Source organism: Heterodontus francisci, chromosome 3 (assembly GCF_036365525.1).
Source record: "Heterodontus francisci isolate sHetFra1 chromosome 3, sHetFra1.hap1, whole genome shotgun sequence".
Lineage (NCBI taxonomy): Eukaryota > Metazoa > Chordata > Chondrichthyes > Heterodontiformes > Heterodontidae > Heterodontus > Heterodontus francisci.
The window spans coordinates 110,013,997-110,031,537 of record NC_090373.1 but is presented as its reverse complement, the minus strand read 5'-3'; the positions used below and the strand labels follow the sequence as shown (position 1 = coordinate 110,031,537).

Sequence of the window (17,541 nt, the reverse complement as noted above, 5' to 3'; positions counted from 1 at the left end):
TTTGCCCAATAACTGAACCTATCTATTTCCCTTTGTAGACTATATCCTCCTCACAATTTGGTTACAATATACTCTGTCCCTTCAGCCAGGTCATTAATATAGATTATAAATAGTTGAGGCCCCAGCACTGATCCCGGTGCACCCCAATTTTAACAACTTGAAAATTACCTATTTATCCCAAATCTGTTTCCTGTTAGGTAGCCAATCCTCTTTCCATGATAACATACTACATCCAACACAATGACCTCTTATCTTGTGTAGTAAGCGTTGATGTGGCACCTTATCGAATGCCTTTTATCCATATACACTGCATCTACTGGTTCCCCTTTATCCACCCTGCTTGTTACTTCCTCAAAGAACTCTAATAAATTTGTCAAACACGATTTCCCTTTCATAAAACCATGTTGACTCCACTTGATTGTATTAAATGTCCTGCTACAATTTCCTTAATGATGGATTCCAACATTTTCCCAATAACAGATGTTAGGCTCACTGGTCTATAGTTTTTTTGCTTTCTGTCTCCCTTCTTTCTTGAATAGGGGTGTTACATTTGCGGTTTTCCAATCCACTGGGACCTTTACAGAATCTCAGGAATTTTGGAAGATTACAACCAATGCATCCACTAGCTCTGCAGCTATTTCTTTTAAAACTTTAGGATGCAAGCCATCAGGTCCCAGGGACTTGTCAGCCTTTAGTCCCATTAGCTTTGAGTATTTTTTCTCCAATGATAATGTTTGTTTTAAGTTCCTCCCTTCATTTTGCCCCTTCATTTTTCTACTATTCTTGGGATGCTTTCAGTTTCTTCTACCATGAAGACAGATACAAAATATTTGTTCCAAGTCTCTGCTATTTCCTTGTTTCCCATTATTAATTTCCCAGTCTCATCTTCTGAGAGACCAACATTTATTTTAGCAACACTCTTCCTTTTTATATATTTGTAGAAACTTACTGTCTGTTTTTATATTTCTTGCTAATTTATTCTCATATTCTAATTTCTCCCTCTGTCATTTTTGTTGAAAGGCATCCTTTGCAGGCTTCTAAAATGTTCCCAAGCTTCTGGTCTATCACTAGGGAACCTAAGAGGGAGCAAAGATCGGAGGGAAGCAAAACTGGTAACAGGAAGTAGAGAAGTAGTAAGCAAAATTAGAAGGCAGACGAGACGAAGGCAAACATCAAATAGAATCCGAATGAAGAATAATGTTAAGACAAAGTTAAGAGCACTTGTTACAACCAAGGTGGGAAGAACGCACTGTCAATTCAGTCTCATCACTCCACAGGTCGCAGCATATTATTAAAGTTTTCGACCCAACCGAAAAACAGCCAAATTAAACACTCAAGTAATCCCCAGAATAAAACAGACCAAACAAGGTATCTATCTTTAGACAACAACGAATTAACTATTTATTAAAAAGCTAAATCTTAAAACACTATTAAGTTAAACCTATTTCTAAAGACTTTATAACTTATTTTAACCTAACTCCCCCATTAATACACATACACTCAAAAATCACAGATAACCGGTTTCCTTTTTTAAAAAATTAGCTGTTTAAGGATAAATAGATAACTGGCATATAAGCCTTCCTGGGTTAGGTTCCTGATGGGCGAGGTATCCAAATGTAAAAATAATCAAATGCCACTCGAAGTCTCCACGCAGATTTGGTGAAATTGTCTCTTAGTAGATAGGCATTCAAAACATTTTGGCTGCAGCTGGCATCAAACAGTTCTTTCAACAATGAGCACAGCATTAGGTCTACTTGAATTTTAAAACCGCAGTCTCTCAGTGGAAACTTTACTTCAGTAATCCAAACGGTCTCTTCAAAGGGTTTTTTCCTCCTTAGGCAATTAACTCAGCATGTAGCTTCTTGAAGAATTTTTGCTGAGAGAAATAGACAAGTTTTCTCTTCAGTAGCACGCTTCACGGGTTTCAGCCAGTTTTACACACAGTCAAATCGAAACATTATACCATGTGACACCTCTCTCTTGCTGTGGAATAGGGACAGATGTAGCTGGCACCCTATACTCAGTCTTAAAGGCACACTGTTTCCAAACCGAGTCTTAAAGGCACACAGTTTTTAATCCGAGAAAAAAAGTATTGCGACACACTGTCTGAATGTAGGCAGCATTTGCAACAAGGTGAATGATTTTAAGACACAAATGCAAGTAAATGGGTATGATTTAATTGCAATTATGGAGATGTAGTTACAGGGCAACAAGGCAAAATTGACTGAGTGACAGGAAACAAAGAGTAGTGTTAATGTATGGGCTGGAGTAAGGTTTGTGTTGGAGTTCCCCAGGGACCAGTTCTGAAGAGTCACTGACCCGAAACGTTAACTCTGCTTCTCTCTCCACAGACGCTGCCAGACCTGCTGAGTATTTCCAGCATTTCTTGTTTTTATTTCAGATTTCCAGCATCCACAGTATTTAGTATTTATTTCAGTGTTGGGACCCTTGCCTTTCCTGATATATATTAATGACCTAGACTTTGGTGTACAGGGCATAATTTCAAAGCCTGCAGATGATACGAAACTTGGAAGCATTGTGAACTGTGAGGAGGATACTGTAGAATTTCAAAAGGACATAGACAAGTTGGTGGAATGGGCAGACAGGTGGCAGTTGAAGTTCAATGCAGAGAAATGTGAAGTAATTCATTTGGTAATGCTGCATTGTCAGACATGCTGTACTTCAGATTATGTCTGCCTTTAAAAAACAAGGCGTTTTCTGGCATACAGACATGTGAAAATGACATGCAGGAAAAGACCCTCTAAAAACATTTAACCTGTCCCATGTAAATTTAAAGCCTAGTGTATCACAATACAGCCACAGCTAATTGACCTGGAGCCGTGAAATTACCTGGCAGAGGTGAAAAACAGACTAAAAACCCAGGCTAATTAGAGAAAGAAAATCTGAAAAATTTGTCGCCGACTCCTATAGGTGATTAAAATCAGTCCAGAAGTTCACATATACATTTGAGTCATTATGTTGCAGAAGGAGGCCATTCGACCCATCGATTCCATGCCAGTTCTCTGCAGAGCAATCCAGTCAGTCCCATTCTCCCGCTTTATCTCCATAGCCAGGCAAGTTTATTACCCTCAAATGTCCATCCAGTTTCCTTTTGAAATCACTGATCTTCTCCACTTCCACCACCCTTGCAGGCAGCAAGTTCTACATCATTACCACTTGCTGAGAGCCCTCCTGCTCTCCCTGTTCTTGCAGTTGTCCTGCTCCATATGCCCCCTCTTCATTCTCCCAATGCTCAATTCCAAGACGAAGGTCTATTAGTGCATCCATGTCTAGATCTGTGCAGACGCCTTGAAGTCAGTAAAAACTCCTTCATCACCTGCCACACCACGTCCTAGACCACTGAAACATTAAACAACTGCAGAAAGCACTCAAAATGTTTTAAATTGCAGCAGCAGCCAGAAGAAATAAACGAGAAATTAACCTGTAAGCAGTTGATGATCCTTTGAAATAGCACTAGTGGCAGGTGGTGGTGGTGCAGGGCCATCATTCTGCTTGACATTATGTTCAGCTGTGCAAGTTTAAGACAGGGCATAAGCTGGAGCATGGAGCTCCAAAATGGCAGCACTGGTGTCAATTAACGATGCACACTGATTGATGTAATGATCTACCTGTTCTGCAAGCCTCTGGTGGACCTTAGGTGCACACACACTAACCCCTTTAACAATATGGTATACTTTGCGCCAGAAGTGCACGTATGTGTCATGAACGCCATTTTGGAAACTCAAGGGGCTTCACAGCACCCTAAAAATAGGCACTGCCAAGCCTAATTTCACCCCCATTTTCTTTGGTAACAAGGCCACCTCTTTCTCCTTCAGGTCAAAGACCCCTGTCATTGATCTCTACAAATCATTCACAACCACTGAAGTGCGAGTGCACAACAGGATGCGAGCAGCAGAGTTTTGGACAAGTTGCAGTTCAGCAAGGTATGCAAAGATGTTGGGAGTAATCGAGCCTGAAGATAATAAAAGCATGGATAGTGGAAATAGGGGTCTTAATGACTACCAACAAACAGTTTTTAGCTCAGCTCAGGGTCAAAGAGAGTTAGAGTAGGGTGCCATCAGTCCACATGCAAAATCCAGTCCCATGCCCACAAATTGTCAACAAGCAGCAGCATTGAAAATAGGATAAAAGGAATCAAGGATGGAGCCTGGACCATGCCCAAGTTGACTAAGTAGGTTCAAGAGAAGTAAATTATTGCAGGAAATTTGCTGGCTTTTTTGGACGGACAGGAGTCGAGCTGAGACAAAATAAATCCATAAGCTTCTCACATTTAGTGTTAAAGGTGAAGATGGGAGAACAGCAGAAGGGGAGCAGACATGATAGTACGTCATTGAAAAGACAATCCTCAAATAGTGGAAGGATTTGGATACCGAGAAAGAGGAACAATACAGTTTCAGATGATCAAGCTAGGTCATCCAATTGGTCAAGAAGCTCATGTTTTACCCATGAAGGTGCAAACTATGATTAAGTACAAAGAACAGTACAGCACAGGAACAGGCCATTCGGCCCTCCAAGCCTGCGCCGATCTTGATGCCTGCCTAAACTAAAACCTTTTGCACTTCTGGGTCCGTATCCCTCTATTCCCATCCTATTCATGTATTTGTCAAGATGCCTCTGAAACGTCTCTATGGTACCTGCTTCCACCACCTCCCCCGGCAACAAGTTCCATGCACTCACCACCCTCTGTGGAAAGAACTTGCCTCGCACATCCCCTCTAAACTTTGCCCCTCTCACCTTAAACCTATGTCCCCTAGTAACTGACTCTTCCACCCTGGGAAAAAGCTTCTGACTATCCACTCTGTCCATGCCGCTTATAACTTTGTAAACCTCTATCATGTCGCTCCTCCTCCGTCGTTCCAGTGAAAACAATCCGAGTTTATCCAACCTCTCCTCATAGCTAATGCCCTCCAGACCAGGCAACATCCAGGTAAACCTCTTCTGTACCCTCTCCAAAGCCTCCACGTCCTTCTGGTAGAGTGGCGACCAGAATTGCACGCAATATTCTAAGTGTGGTCTAACTAAAGTTCTGTACAGCTGTAGCATGACTTGCCAATTTTTATACTCCATGCCCCGACCGATGAAGGCATACCGTATGCCTTCTTGACTACCTTATCCACCTGCGTTGCCACTTTCAGTGGCCTGTGGACCTGTACGCCCAGATCTCTCTGCCTGTCAATACTCCTAAGGGTTCTGCCATTTACTGTATATTTCCCACCTGCATTAGACCTTCCAATATGCATTACCTCACATTTGTCCGAATTAAACTCAATCTGCCATTTCTCCGCCCAAAGTCTCCAACCAATCTATATCCTGCTATATCCTCTGAAAATCCTCATCACTGTCCGCAACTCCACCAACCTTTATGTCGTCAGCAAACTTGCGAATCAGACCAGCTACATTTTCCTCCAAATCATTTATATATACTACAAACAGCAAAGGTCCCAGCACTGATCCCTGAGGAACACCACTAGTCACATCCCTCCATTCAGAAAAGCACCCTTCCACTGATACCCTCGGTCTTCTATGACCGAGCCAGTTCCGTATCCATCTTGCCAGCTCCCCTCTGATCCCATGTGACTTTACCTTTTGGATCAGTCTGCCACGAGGGACCTTGTCAAAGGCTTTACTGAAGTCCATATAGATAACATCCACTGCCCTTCCTTCATCAATCATCTTTGTCTCTTCCTCAAAAAACTCAATCAAATTAGTAAGACATGACCTCCCCTTCACAAAACCATGCTGCCTCTCGCTAATAAGCCCATTTGTTTCCAAATGGGAGTAAATCCTGTCCCGAAGAATCCTCTCTAATAGTTTCCCTACCACTGACATAAGGCTCACCGGCCTATAATTTCCTGGATTATCCTTGCCACCCTTCTTAAACAAAGGAACAACATTGGATATTCTCCAGTCCTCTGGGACCTCACCTGTAACCAATGAGGATGCAAAGATTTCTGTCAAGGCCCCAGCAATTTCTTCCCTTGCCTCCTTCAGTATTCTAGGGTAGATCCCATCAGGCTCTTGGGACTTATCTACCTTAATGCTTTGCAAGACACACAACACCTCCTCCTTTTTGATAATGAGATGACTGAGACTATCTACACTCCCTTCCCTAGGCTCATCATCCACCAAGTCCTTCTCCTTGGTGAATACTGATGCAAAGTACTCAAGGTTCACTCTAATTGGATAACTTAGATTTTAAATTGCTGAATATTTCTGTGCTGTTTGCCTGATATGCTGTGTTTCCCTGTGTTCACAAATGGTTCATTGGCTCTTGTTTAAGGAACTGTTTACGCAAAGAACATACAGGAAATTTATTTCCTATGTCAATGCATGTACCGTAGGAAAAGAGATACAAAAAAGCAAGATATTAGGCAGTATATGGTACTCATCCTAGGCAACTATGCAGTGTTCTAGAAGCCCTTCATTGCAAACTGAACAGAAAAATGACAGACAGGGAAAAAAAAGCTGGGTCGATTGAATTTCTCTCATGGATTTTCAGCACTGCAAACCACATTAGATGTTTCTCTTCCTGTGAGTCAGTTATAACACAAGCTCAATTTGGTATTAATTAAAACAGACAGATTCAGAATCGACTGAGGCAGTTTCAATTTGTTGCTATTTCTTCATTTTAATCAGCTTTAATATGCTGTCATAAGTAGATGCTCACCAGATTTATATGTAAAGAAAAAATAATTAAAATGTATGGTTGACACTTGCCAAAATTGCATTCAAGCACTAGTCAATCTCCTATGGCACTCGACACAGCAGCGAGTGCAGTAATCATGCCAAGCAAAGTAGAGGACGGGGGGAATAAATGGACTGGGGAAGAAATAAGTGGGCAGGGAAGAGGAGGGGAAAGAGAGAATGTGATACTTGGAGAAAGGGGAAAGAAGTCAATAAAAAAAAGAATGAAACCGATGGGCCACCCGGCATCGACCCAGGCACTGGAAACAACAACGGCAAAACCAGCTCTGTCAACCCTGGAAACTCCTCCTTACTATCATCTGGGGGCTTATGCCAAAGTTGGGAGAGCTGTCCCACAGACTAGTCAAGCAACAGCCTGACATAGTCACACTTACAGAATCATACCTTACAATGTCACAGACACTGCCAATCACCATCCCCGGCTATGTCCTGTCTGACAGGCCAGACAGACCCACTGGAGATGGTGACAAAGTGGTATACAGTAGGGAGAGTGTTGGCCTGGGAGTCCTCAACATCGACTCTGGACCCCATGAAGTCTCATGGCATCAGGTCAAACACGGGCAAGGCAACCTCCTGCTGATTACCACCTACTGCCCTCCCTCAGCTGATGAATCAGTACTCCACCTCCCTACTTTTGTATTCAGTTCCCATTGCAATAAACGATAACATTTTATTAGCTTTCCTAATTACTTGCTGTACCTGCAGAGTAACCTTGTGTCATTCATGCACTAGGACACCCAGATCCCTCTGCATTTCAGAGCACTGCAATCTCCCAGCAATGAGATAACATGCTTCTTTTTTATTATTCCTGCCAAAATGGATAATTTCACATTTTCCATGACAAAAAGCTGATTAAAAAGCATTAAACGTTTTGATGTTTGCAAATATTTGATGGAAAATGCATTGTTATATGCACTGGCATTTTGCTGTAGAACAAAACATCATCACAATATCCTTCCTGATCTCCATCACTGCTGCTCCATTAGATTAAGTTTACACTAATTATATAAAAAGCAAATATAATGCGGCACAGTGGCTAACACCACAGCCTCACAGCTCCACCGACCCGGGTTTGATTCTGGGTACTGTGTGGAGTTTGCAAGTACTCCCTGTGACCGCGTGGGTTTTCGCCGGGTGCTCCGGTTTCCTCCCACAGCCAAAGACTTGCAGGTTGATAGGAAAATTGGCCATTGTAAATTTCCCCTAGTGTAGGTAGGTGGTAGGGGAATTGAGGGGATGTGGTAGGAATATGGGATCAATGATTAGTATAAATGGATGGTTGATGGTCGGCACATACTCAGTGGGCCGTAGGGCCTGTTTCAGTGCTGTATCACAAAATAAATAAAAAATAAATGTTGTGACTAACCACTATTTTCAAGCAACAATGTTACCTTAAAGTAGTTGTTACATTTAGAGATGAAATACCTTGTTAAATGATAGCTTTCTTTGCAGGAATATTGACTGATATTTAATCTGAGGGAATTGTAAAGCAATTAATAAAGTATAGTAATTCTCAGTCAAAATGCATTTATATAAAATTATGATCCAAGGCAAACCATTCCTGCTTTCACAAAGGGTAGAACATTTCATTTTGTGAGATTTATATTTATATGTGAGAAAACAAACTTTATGCAGCAACAGAAGAGTGACCTCTATAAAATAACTATATGTTGAACTGAAGAAAATGGCTGACATTTAATACTGATGCAGTAACAAAATAGGTCAATCCGCTTCACCCAAATATTTGGGTGACAGATCATATAGCTACAGTATTGCATTGCACAAACCATATTTACTTGTATTTCTATTACATTTGACATATTGCCTTAAGGAAAATTCACATCTCTAGTAAAAATGACAGCATTACTCCCTGCTACCAGTACATTCTCATTTTGTCCAATTTATCTCTGGGAAATTCCATTATTTTCAATGATGAATGAACAGTTTAGCTCTTCAACTGTTAGATTCAGAATTATTAAGTTGGCAGATTGAATAAGGCACAAATAAAAATAAAGATTTATGCTTAAAGGCTATAGGACAAAACAGGTTATACAGCAGTTTGCAAAATAATTTCTGAGGGAGATATGTCCAATCAATTGGAGCTGGAGGCTGGATAAATATCAGAATTAGTGAGTGGGCTGCATATATTTTTGAAATATTTCAAGCCCACATACACAAAAAGAGCCCTTCCATTTGCAAAACAGCTGCACATGCAGCCGCGCACACGCTGAAACTATGCAAAAAGCCTACAGCCTCTGTGCTATCCTTTGACATTGTTACAAATTTGTTGCACTCTTAGTTCTTAGAGAATCAGCACAGTAATGACAAATGCCAGCTATATCTATTATGTGTGTGCAGCATATGCACCAAAAAGGTCATCAAACGTGCTATGCAGAAGATGTAAGTGCAGTTCATTGGCAACTGATTGGCACCCCATCCACCACCAGCACACCACAAATGCAGTATGCATCAACAAGATGCACTGCAGAAACACACCAAGGTTTCTTTGACGCCAACTTCCAAACCCGCGACCTCTACCACCTAGGCAAGGGCAACAAGTGCATGAGAACACAGCCATCTCCAAGTACCCCTCAAGTCACACACCATGACTAGAAAAGATAAAAGAACAGTACAGCACAGGAACAGGCCATTCGGCCCTCCAAGCCTGCGCTGATCTCGATGCCTGCCTAAACTAAAACCTTCCGCACTTCCGGGGACCGTATCCCTCTATTCCCATCCTATTCATGTATTTGTCAAGATGCCTCGGAAACATCAATATCGTACCTGCTTCCACCATCTCCCCCGGCAGCAAGTTCCATGCACTCACCACCCTCATTGTAAAGAACTTGCCTCACACATCCCCTCTAAACTTTGCCCCTCGCACCTTAAACCTATGTCCCCGAGTAACTGACTCTTCCACCCTGGGAAAAAGCATCTGACTATCCACTCTTTCTATGCCACTCATAACTTTGTAAACCTCCATCATGTCACCCCTCCACCTCCGTCGTTCCAGTGAAAACAATCGGAGTTTATCCAACCTCTCCTCATAGCTAATGCCCTCCAGATCAGGCAACATCCTGGTAAACCTCTTCTGTACCCTTGCCAAAGCCTCCACATCCTTCTGGTAGTGTGCGACCAGAATTGCATGCAATATTCTAAGCGTGGCCTAACTAAAGTTCTCTAAAGCTGCAGCATGACCTGCCAATTTTTATACTCTATGCCCCGACCGATAAAGGCAAGCATGCCGTATGCCTTCTTGACTACCTTATCCACCTGCATTGCCACTTTCAGTGACCTGTGGACCTGTACGCCCAGATCTCTCTGCCTGTCAATACTCCTAAGGGTTCTGCCATTTACTGTATACTTCCCACCTGCATTAGATCTTCCAATATGCATTACCTCACATTTGTCCGGATTAAGCTCCATCTGCCATTTCTCCGCCCAAGTCTCCAACCAATCTATATCCTGCTGTATCCTGACAATCCTCATCACTATCCGCAACTCCACCAATCTTTGTGCCGTCCGCAAACTTACTAATCAGACCAGCTACATTTTCCTCCAAATCATTTATATATACTACAAACAGCAAAGTTCCCAGCACTGATCCTTGCGGAACACCACTAGTCACATCCCTCCATTCAGAAAAGCACCCTTCCACTGATACCCTCTGCCTTCTATGACTGCGCCTGTTCTGTATCCATCTTGCCAGCTCACCTCTGAACCCGTGTGACTTCACCTTTTGTACCAGACTGCCATGAGGGACCTTGTCAAAGGCTTTACTGAAGTCCATATGGATAACATCCACTGCCCTTCCTTCATCAATCATCTTTGTCACTTCCTCAAAAAACTCAATCAAATTAGTGAGACACAACCTCCCCTTCACAAAACCATGCTGCCTCTCGCTAATAAGTTCATTTGTTTCCAAACGGGAGTAAATCCTGTCCCGAAGAATCCTCTCTAATAATTTCCCTACCAATGACGTAAAGCTCACCAGCTTATAATTTCCTGGATTATCCTTGCTACCCTTCTTAAACAAAGGAACAACATTGGCTATTCTCCAGTCCTCTGGGACCTCACCTGTAGCCAATGAGGATGCAAAAATTTCTGTCAGGGCCCCAGCAATTTCTTCCCTTACCTCCCTCAGTATTGTGGGGTAGATCCCATCAGGCCCTTGGGACTTATCTATCTTAATGCTTTGCAAGACACCCAACATCTCCTCCTTTTTGATAATGAGATGACTGAGACTATCTACACTCCCTTCCCTAGGCTCATCATCCACCAAGTCCTTCTCTTTGGTGAATACTGATGCAAAGTACTCATTTGGTACCTCGTCCATTTCCTCTGGCTCCACACATATATTCCCTTCTCTGTCCTTGAGCAGGCCAACCCTTTCCCTAGTTTCCTTCTTGCTCTTCATATACATATAAAAAGCCTTGGGATTTTCCTTAATCCTGTTTGCCAATGACTTTTCATGATCCCTTTTAGCCCTCCTGACTCCTTGCTTAAGTTCCTTTCTATTGTCTTTATATTCCTCAAGGGATTCATCTGTTCCTCGCCTTCCAGCCCTTACGAATGCTTCCTTTTTCTTTTTGACCAGGCTCACAATATCCCGCGTTATCCAAGGTTCCCGAAACTTGCCAAACTTATCCTCCTTCCTCACAGGAACGTGCTGGTCCTGGATTCTAATCAACTGACATTTGAAAGACTCCCACATGTCAGATGTTGATTTACCCTCAAACAGCCGCCCCCAATCTGAATTCTTCAGTTCCTGCCTAATATTGTTATAATTAGCCTTCCCCCAATTTAGCACCTTCACCCGAGGACTACTCTTATCTTTATCCACAAGTACCTTAAAATTTATGGAATTATGGTCACTGTTCCTGAAATGCTCCCCTACTGAAACTTCGACCACCTGCCGGGCTCATTCCCCAATACCAGGTCCAGTACAGCCCCATCCCTAGTTGGACTATCTACATATTGTTTCAAGAAGCCCTCATGGATGCTCCTTACAAATTCTGCCCCATCTCAGCCCCTAGCATTAAGTGAGTCCCAGTCAATATAGGGGAATTTAAAATCACCCACCACTACAACCCTGTTACCTTTATATCTTTCCAAAATCTGTCTACATATCTGCTCCTCTACCTCCCGCTGGCTGTTGGGAGGCCTGTAGAAAACCCCCAACCTGGTGACAGCACCCTTCCTATTCCATATTGCCTCGCTGCACGACCCCTCTGAGGTGTCCTCCCGCAGTACAGCTGTGATATCCTCCTTAACAAGTAATGCAACTCCCCAACCCCTTTTACATCCCCCTCTATCCCACCTGAAATTTCTAAATCCTGGAACATTTAGCTGCCAATCCTGTCCTTCCCTCAACCAAGTCTCTGTAATAGCAACAACATCATAGTTCCAAGTACTAATCCAAGCTCTAAGTTCATCTGCCTTACCCGTTATACTTCTCGCACTGAAACAAATGCACTTCAGACCACCAGTCCCGCTGTGCTCCGCAACATCTCCCTGCCTGCTCTTCCTCTTAGTCTTACTAGCCTTATTTACTACTTCCCCCTCATTTATTTCACTTGCTGTCCTACTGCTCTGGTTCCCACACCTCTGCCACACTAGTTTAAACCCTCCCGAGTGATGCTAGTAAACCTCGCAGCCAGGATATTTGTGCCCTTCCAGTTTAGATGCAACCTGTCCTACTTGTACAGGTCCCATCTGTCCCTGAAGAGATCCCAATGGTCCAGATATCTGAAACCCTCCCTTCTACACCAGCTGTTCAGCCATGTGTTTAGCTGCACTATCTTCCTGTGCCACATGCCAGTGAGGCTAGAAATAGGGAGTAATCCCAAGATTACAACCCTAGAGGTCCTGCCTTTTAACTTTCTACCTAACTCCCTAAACTCCCCCTGCAGACCTTGTTACTCTTCCTGCCTATGTCATTGGTACCGATGTGTACCACAACCTCTGGCTTTTCACCCTCCCCCTTCAGAATGCCCCCTGTCCGTTCAGAGAACCCTGCTCCTTTATGGTTACCGTGTCAAAATGCTGGAACTCCCCAGATAACAGCACTGTAGATGTACCTATATTACTAGGACGTCTGCACTTTAAGAAGGCAGCTTACCGCCACCTTCCCAAGGGCAGTTAAGGATAGACAATAAATGCTAGACTTGACAGCAACGCCACATCCCGCGAATGTATTAAAAAAAGTTCACCATTCACTTTTTTAGATGACCAAAATACAAGATTTAAAATTAAATCACCACCCTAAGACACCATAGTAGAACTGCTTTATGCAAAGTAAATATCAAAGATCTTGTTTGGAGTGATGGAATGAAACAAGAGTTCAAATAATACAATGGCAAAAAAATAGAAGAATGGCACTACCATGCCTTAGCAATATCCGATTTGGAAAAACTAGACATAAAAAGGCTAAGTTTTCTTGTGCAGAAAATAAATACATAAAATACTGCAAAGTACAAATGGGCAGATTAAGGATGGAAAATAAAGATAAAAAGATATGGTGATAGTTTTTGAAATTACTTTATTGCCAGCTTCAAATCTCTCAACTCCTTCAGATCTTAAAATTGGTTGCAAGCTTGCTTGAGTTTATTCTACGTTTTCCTTTTTAAAAAAAAAATGAACACATCAAGGTGGCTTCTGTCACTCTGAAAGAGAGATAAACTCTCAGTTTGCAGACTAAACATCTGCTTTTGATGAACCAAACGGCAGGTCTCCATCTACTTAATGACAACATGACCCTATCTAAAATGACAGAATGGTTATTTCCTCTCCTGGAGCTTATAAAGCAGTAGCTTAAAGCAGTCAAGAATATCCATTAAAATCTAATTAGCATATCCTACTTCAGCAATTTTCAGTTTGCTCAATGATTTTATTTCCATAAAACATATGTTATAAAAACACTTGGAATATTCTAACGTTGCCTCGTGTAAAGCATTAGATGAGCCCAAAAATCAATTTTAAAGCTGATCTGTCCATTTCAGATATTGCACATTCTGCACAGGTTTCAATTAAAATGATTTAAAAATTAAATCTGAAATTTTTTCACACCGTATTCTCTCAGAAAAATAAGATATTTCAATCCTGTGATAGCGTCACAGTTCTGTCATATGCAGATAAAAGCTCTTAGATCAGCCTAGCAGTTCAGACTTAGATTTCTTCAGAGTAATTTATGACAAAATTACAGATACACCACTTTATTATAAAGGTTTCAAATTTCTGCTGTGTATCACTGATAGCAAAAGATCAATGAACCACACAAGCAATCGATGCATCTTAATTTTGTTACAGTTGTAAACAATATTATAACTATACACTACAGCTACTCACTGTACAGATTAACCTGCAGTAAAAGATCAATTCAAATCCAAATTTTATAGATTTTTTGACATCTATATTAAAATTTAGTTAAAATTTAAAGTACAATTGATGTAATAAGGCAGTTTCAGGCATTATTCAGCTCACCTATCTATGCATTTATAGATTTAGATAAGTATATATTAAAAAATACAGTCAAAACAGGCATCCAACACTTAAAGCAATATGAATGTTGTCAATTGCAGGGCAGGTTGAGAACGTGGTTAATAAAGCATATGGGATTCTGGACTTCCTAAATGGGAGCAGAGTAAAAGAACAAAGAAGTTATGATGAACCTGTATAAAACAATGGCTCAACTCAACTGGAGTATTGCGTCCAGTTCTGGGCACCACACTTTAGGAATGATATTAAGGCATTAGAGATAGTGCAGAAGAGATTCATGAGAATGGTTCCAGGGATGAGGAACTTCAGTTATGTGGACAGGTTGGAGAAGCTGGATCTGTTCTCCTTGGAGAGCAGAAGCTCAAGAGGAGATTTGATAGAAGTGTTCAAAAATCATGAGGGGTCTGGACAGAGTAGATAGGGAGAAACTGTTCCTGTTGGTGGAAGGATCCAGAACCAGAAGACACCAAGTTAAGCTGATTGGCAAAAGAAACAATGGCAACATGAGGAAAATCCTTTTTTACATAGCGAGTGGTTAGGATCTGGAATGCAGAGAGTGTAGTGGAGGCAGATTCAATCCAGGCCTTCAAAAGAGAACTCAGTAATTATTTAAAGAAAAAAGGGGAAAGATGGGGGCATGGGACTAGGTAAGTTGCTCTTGTAGACAGCCAGCACAGATATGACCAGTCAAATGGCCTCCTGTGCCATAACCATTCTATAATTTTATGAATTGTGTTTAATGTGAATAGATTAGATTTGAATTGGATTAGTTTAAATTCAGAAGGTACTTTGGAGCTAGTATAGACGAATCACCACACGAGTAAACAATTACTTTTGGAAGTTATTCCACTGAAATCCAATCTAAAACAGAAATTAACCAGTTTTCCATTTTATTCTACTGATCACAAAACAACGTCCATGAAACCTGTCAAAAGTTAATTTCACCAATAACATAAATAGGCGATTATTACTCATTGAGGTGTCCAAAACTACAGTATTCTGTCCCCTTTCCTCCAAATAAAAAACAGTGCAATACACAAGGCGCTTTGCTAGTAAGAAGTGGGCTATTTGTCAGATTAGAACAAAAAGGTAGTCATTTAAAAACACTTTTAAGGGAGACCACGGCGAGGTTTAGAAATCACATCAATGCATGAAGCTATGCAACTGTGTGGGACCAGGCTGTGTTGCTGAAATGCAACCAATAACCCAGGAGCTGGCTGAGTGAAAGACATTGGGGATGTCTGGGTTAGTAAAGCTTCACCTCAACCCGTCCCCTCCCAGTCACCTTGGTCAGCTGCGCTATCTTCTTGCTCATCTTCAGGTGCAGCTCCTGGTTATACTCGGCAGCTCCGAGGTGAGCAGCCCCAGGTGTGGAGCCCAGTTTACCGGCGGTGCCGCTGTAATGTTGTTGCTGCTGCCAGCTGACGCCAGTCGCCATCTTCCGCTTCGCACCGAGCTAACTGACCAGGAGACAGGAATGAATCGGCGCCGACACTGGAAACACAACCAGCGGCCCGTAGCCGCCTCCTCCTCACTGGCCAAAGACACCAGAAACTAGCCGGGCAGCGGGAGCCCAGCGGCCCGGTTCAGCTGCTGACTCGGAGCCGGAGCTCCCGAGAAGGGCATCAACTCGCGGCTCGCCATGGTCTACAGCCGGCAGAGGCTGCACATCGCCATTGGTGCCCTGAGCTTGCCAGGGCCGGTCTCTGACCGTCTCCTCGCCGCTGTTGTTGTTGTTGATGTCTCTCTCGCTCCCCCCCCCCCCCACGCAACACACTCGCGCCGTTACCATGGAGCGCACCGACAGTTTACATCTCGTCACTTCCGGTTCCAGCCCAGCGCCCGCCTCGCCCCGCGAGAGCAGAGTCCGGGGGGGGAGGGAGTTGGTGCATTGATTTGACCTCCATCTTCAGACAAAGCAAAAAATATTAAAGCAGATTCATAGGGTACCACAAATGCACAAAAAAAAATAGCCAATAATTAAATGCTAATGTTATTGTGAGCAGCCAGGATGCAGCAACTACACTGATGGTCTCCATTTCTGGCAGAAGGCCTCAAGCATATGACAGACGCCCTGTGCTCCCTCTCCAGAGCCAGTGAACGCGCAGCTAGAGTTGTGGGTGTAAAATAAGATTTAACCATCCCCCTCTCTCTCCGTTTCCTCCTTTATCTCATGCCTTTCCCACTCATTGGCTATTCCTAAAGAAGAATACAAATATGATTGGGCCCTTCAAAGAAACCAATGGGGCTCCATGATTACGCATTATAACTGCCTCTTGGTTCAGGCAACAGGCACAAAAAAAAACATTCCAAGTAAAAGTTGTTATTTAATTGAAGAAATGCTTTCTGACATCAGTTATGATCTCAGTGCATGCAGGAACTGCAACAATATATTGCCCCAGAAATTGCTGGAATAAGCACATCTCACAGTGAGCTATGCGAATTGGATTTTTTGCCTCGTCCTTCAAATCATATTTTTGTGCCACAAATTGCTGGAAATGCCAATTGATGATAATGGGAAACAGGGAACTGGCAGAAGCTTTGAACAAATATTTTATATCTGTCTTCACGGTAGAAGAGACTAAAAGCATCTCAATAATAGAAAATCAGGTGGCAAAAGGGAGGGAGGAAGTTAAAACAATCACTATCACTCGAGAAAAAGTACTGGGCAAACAAAAAACAAAAGAAATAGGAGCAGGAGTAGGGGCCATAAGGCCCTCAGGCTTAATGGGACTAAAGGCTGACAAGTCCTCTTGTTCTGATGGCCTGCATCCTAGGGACTTAAAAGAAGTGGCTGCAGAAATAATGGATGCATTGGTTCTAATCTTCCAAAGCTCCCTAGATTCTGAAAAGGTCCCAGCAGATTAGAAAACTGCAAATGCAACGCTCCCTAATCAAGAAAGGAGGGAGAGGAAAGCAGGAAAATATAGGCCAGTTAGCCTAACATCTGTCATTGGGAAAATGCTGGAATCCATTATTAAGGAAGTAGCAGGAAATTTAGAAAATCATAATAAAACCATGTTAACCACTTGATTGTATGAAAGGGAAATCGAGTTTGACAAATTTACTATAGTTCCTGAGCATGTCACAAGCAGGGTAAATTGAAGGGAACCAGTAGATGTAGTGTATTTGGATTTCCAAAAGGCATTCGATAAGGTGCCACGTAGAAGGTTACTGCGCAAGGTACGAGCTCATGGTGTTGAGTGTAATATATTAGCGTGGATAGAGTAAAAGCAAAATACTGCAGATGCTGTAAATCTGAAATAAAAACAAGAAATGCTGGAAATACTCAGCAGGTCTGGCAGCATCTGTGGAGAG

General features: G+C 42.4%; 1 protein-coding gene across 3 annotated transcripts in view; it reads right to left on the bottom strand.

Annotated features, from left to right (window-relative positions):
- The window catches only part of fam184ab (family with sequence similarity 184 member Ab), a 228,215-nt gene extending 212,240 nt beyond the window's left edge, over positions 1-15,975 (bottom strand). For all 3 annotated transcript variants that reach the window (XM_068025446.1, XM_068025447.1, XM_068025448.1), the window contains exon 1: positions 15,509-15,975. In XM_068025446.1, the coding sequence (XP_067881547.1) occupies positions 15,509-15,661 (153 nt within the window). In that variant the 5' untranslated portion in view covers positions 15,662-15,975. The remainder of the gene's footprint in view (positions 1-15,508) is intronic.
- Between the last annotated feature and the right edge of the window lie 1,566 nt (positions 15,976-17,541).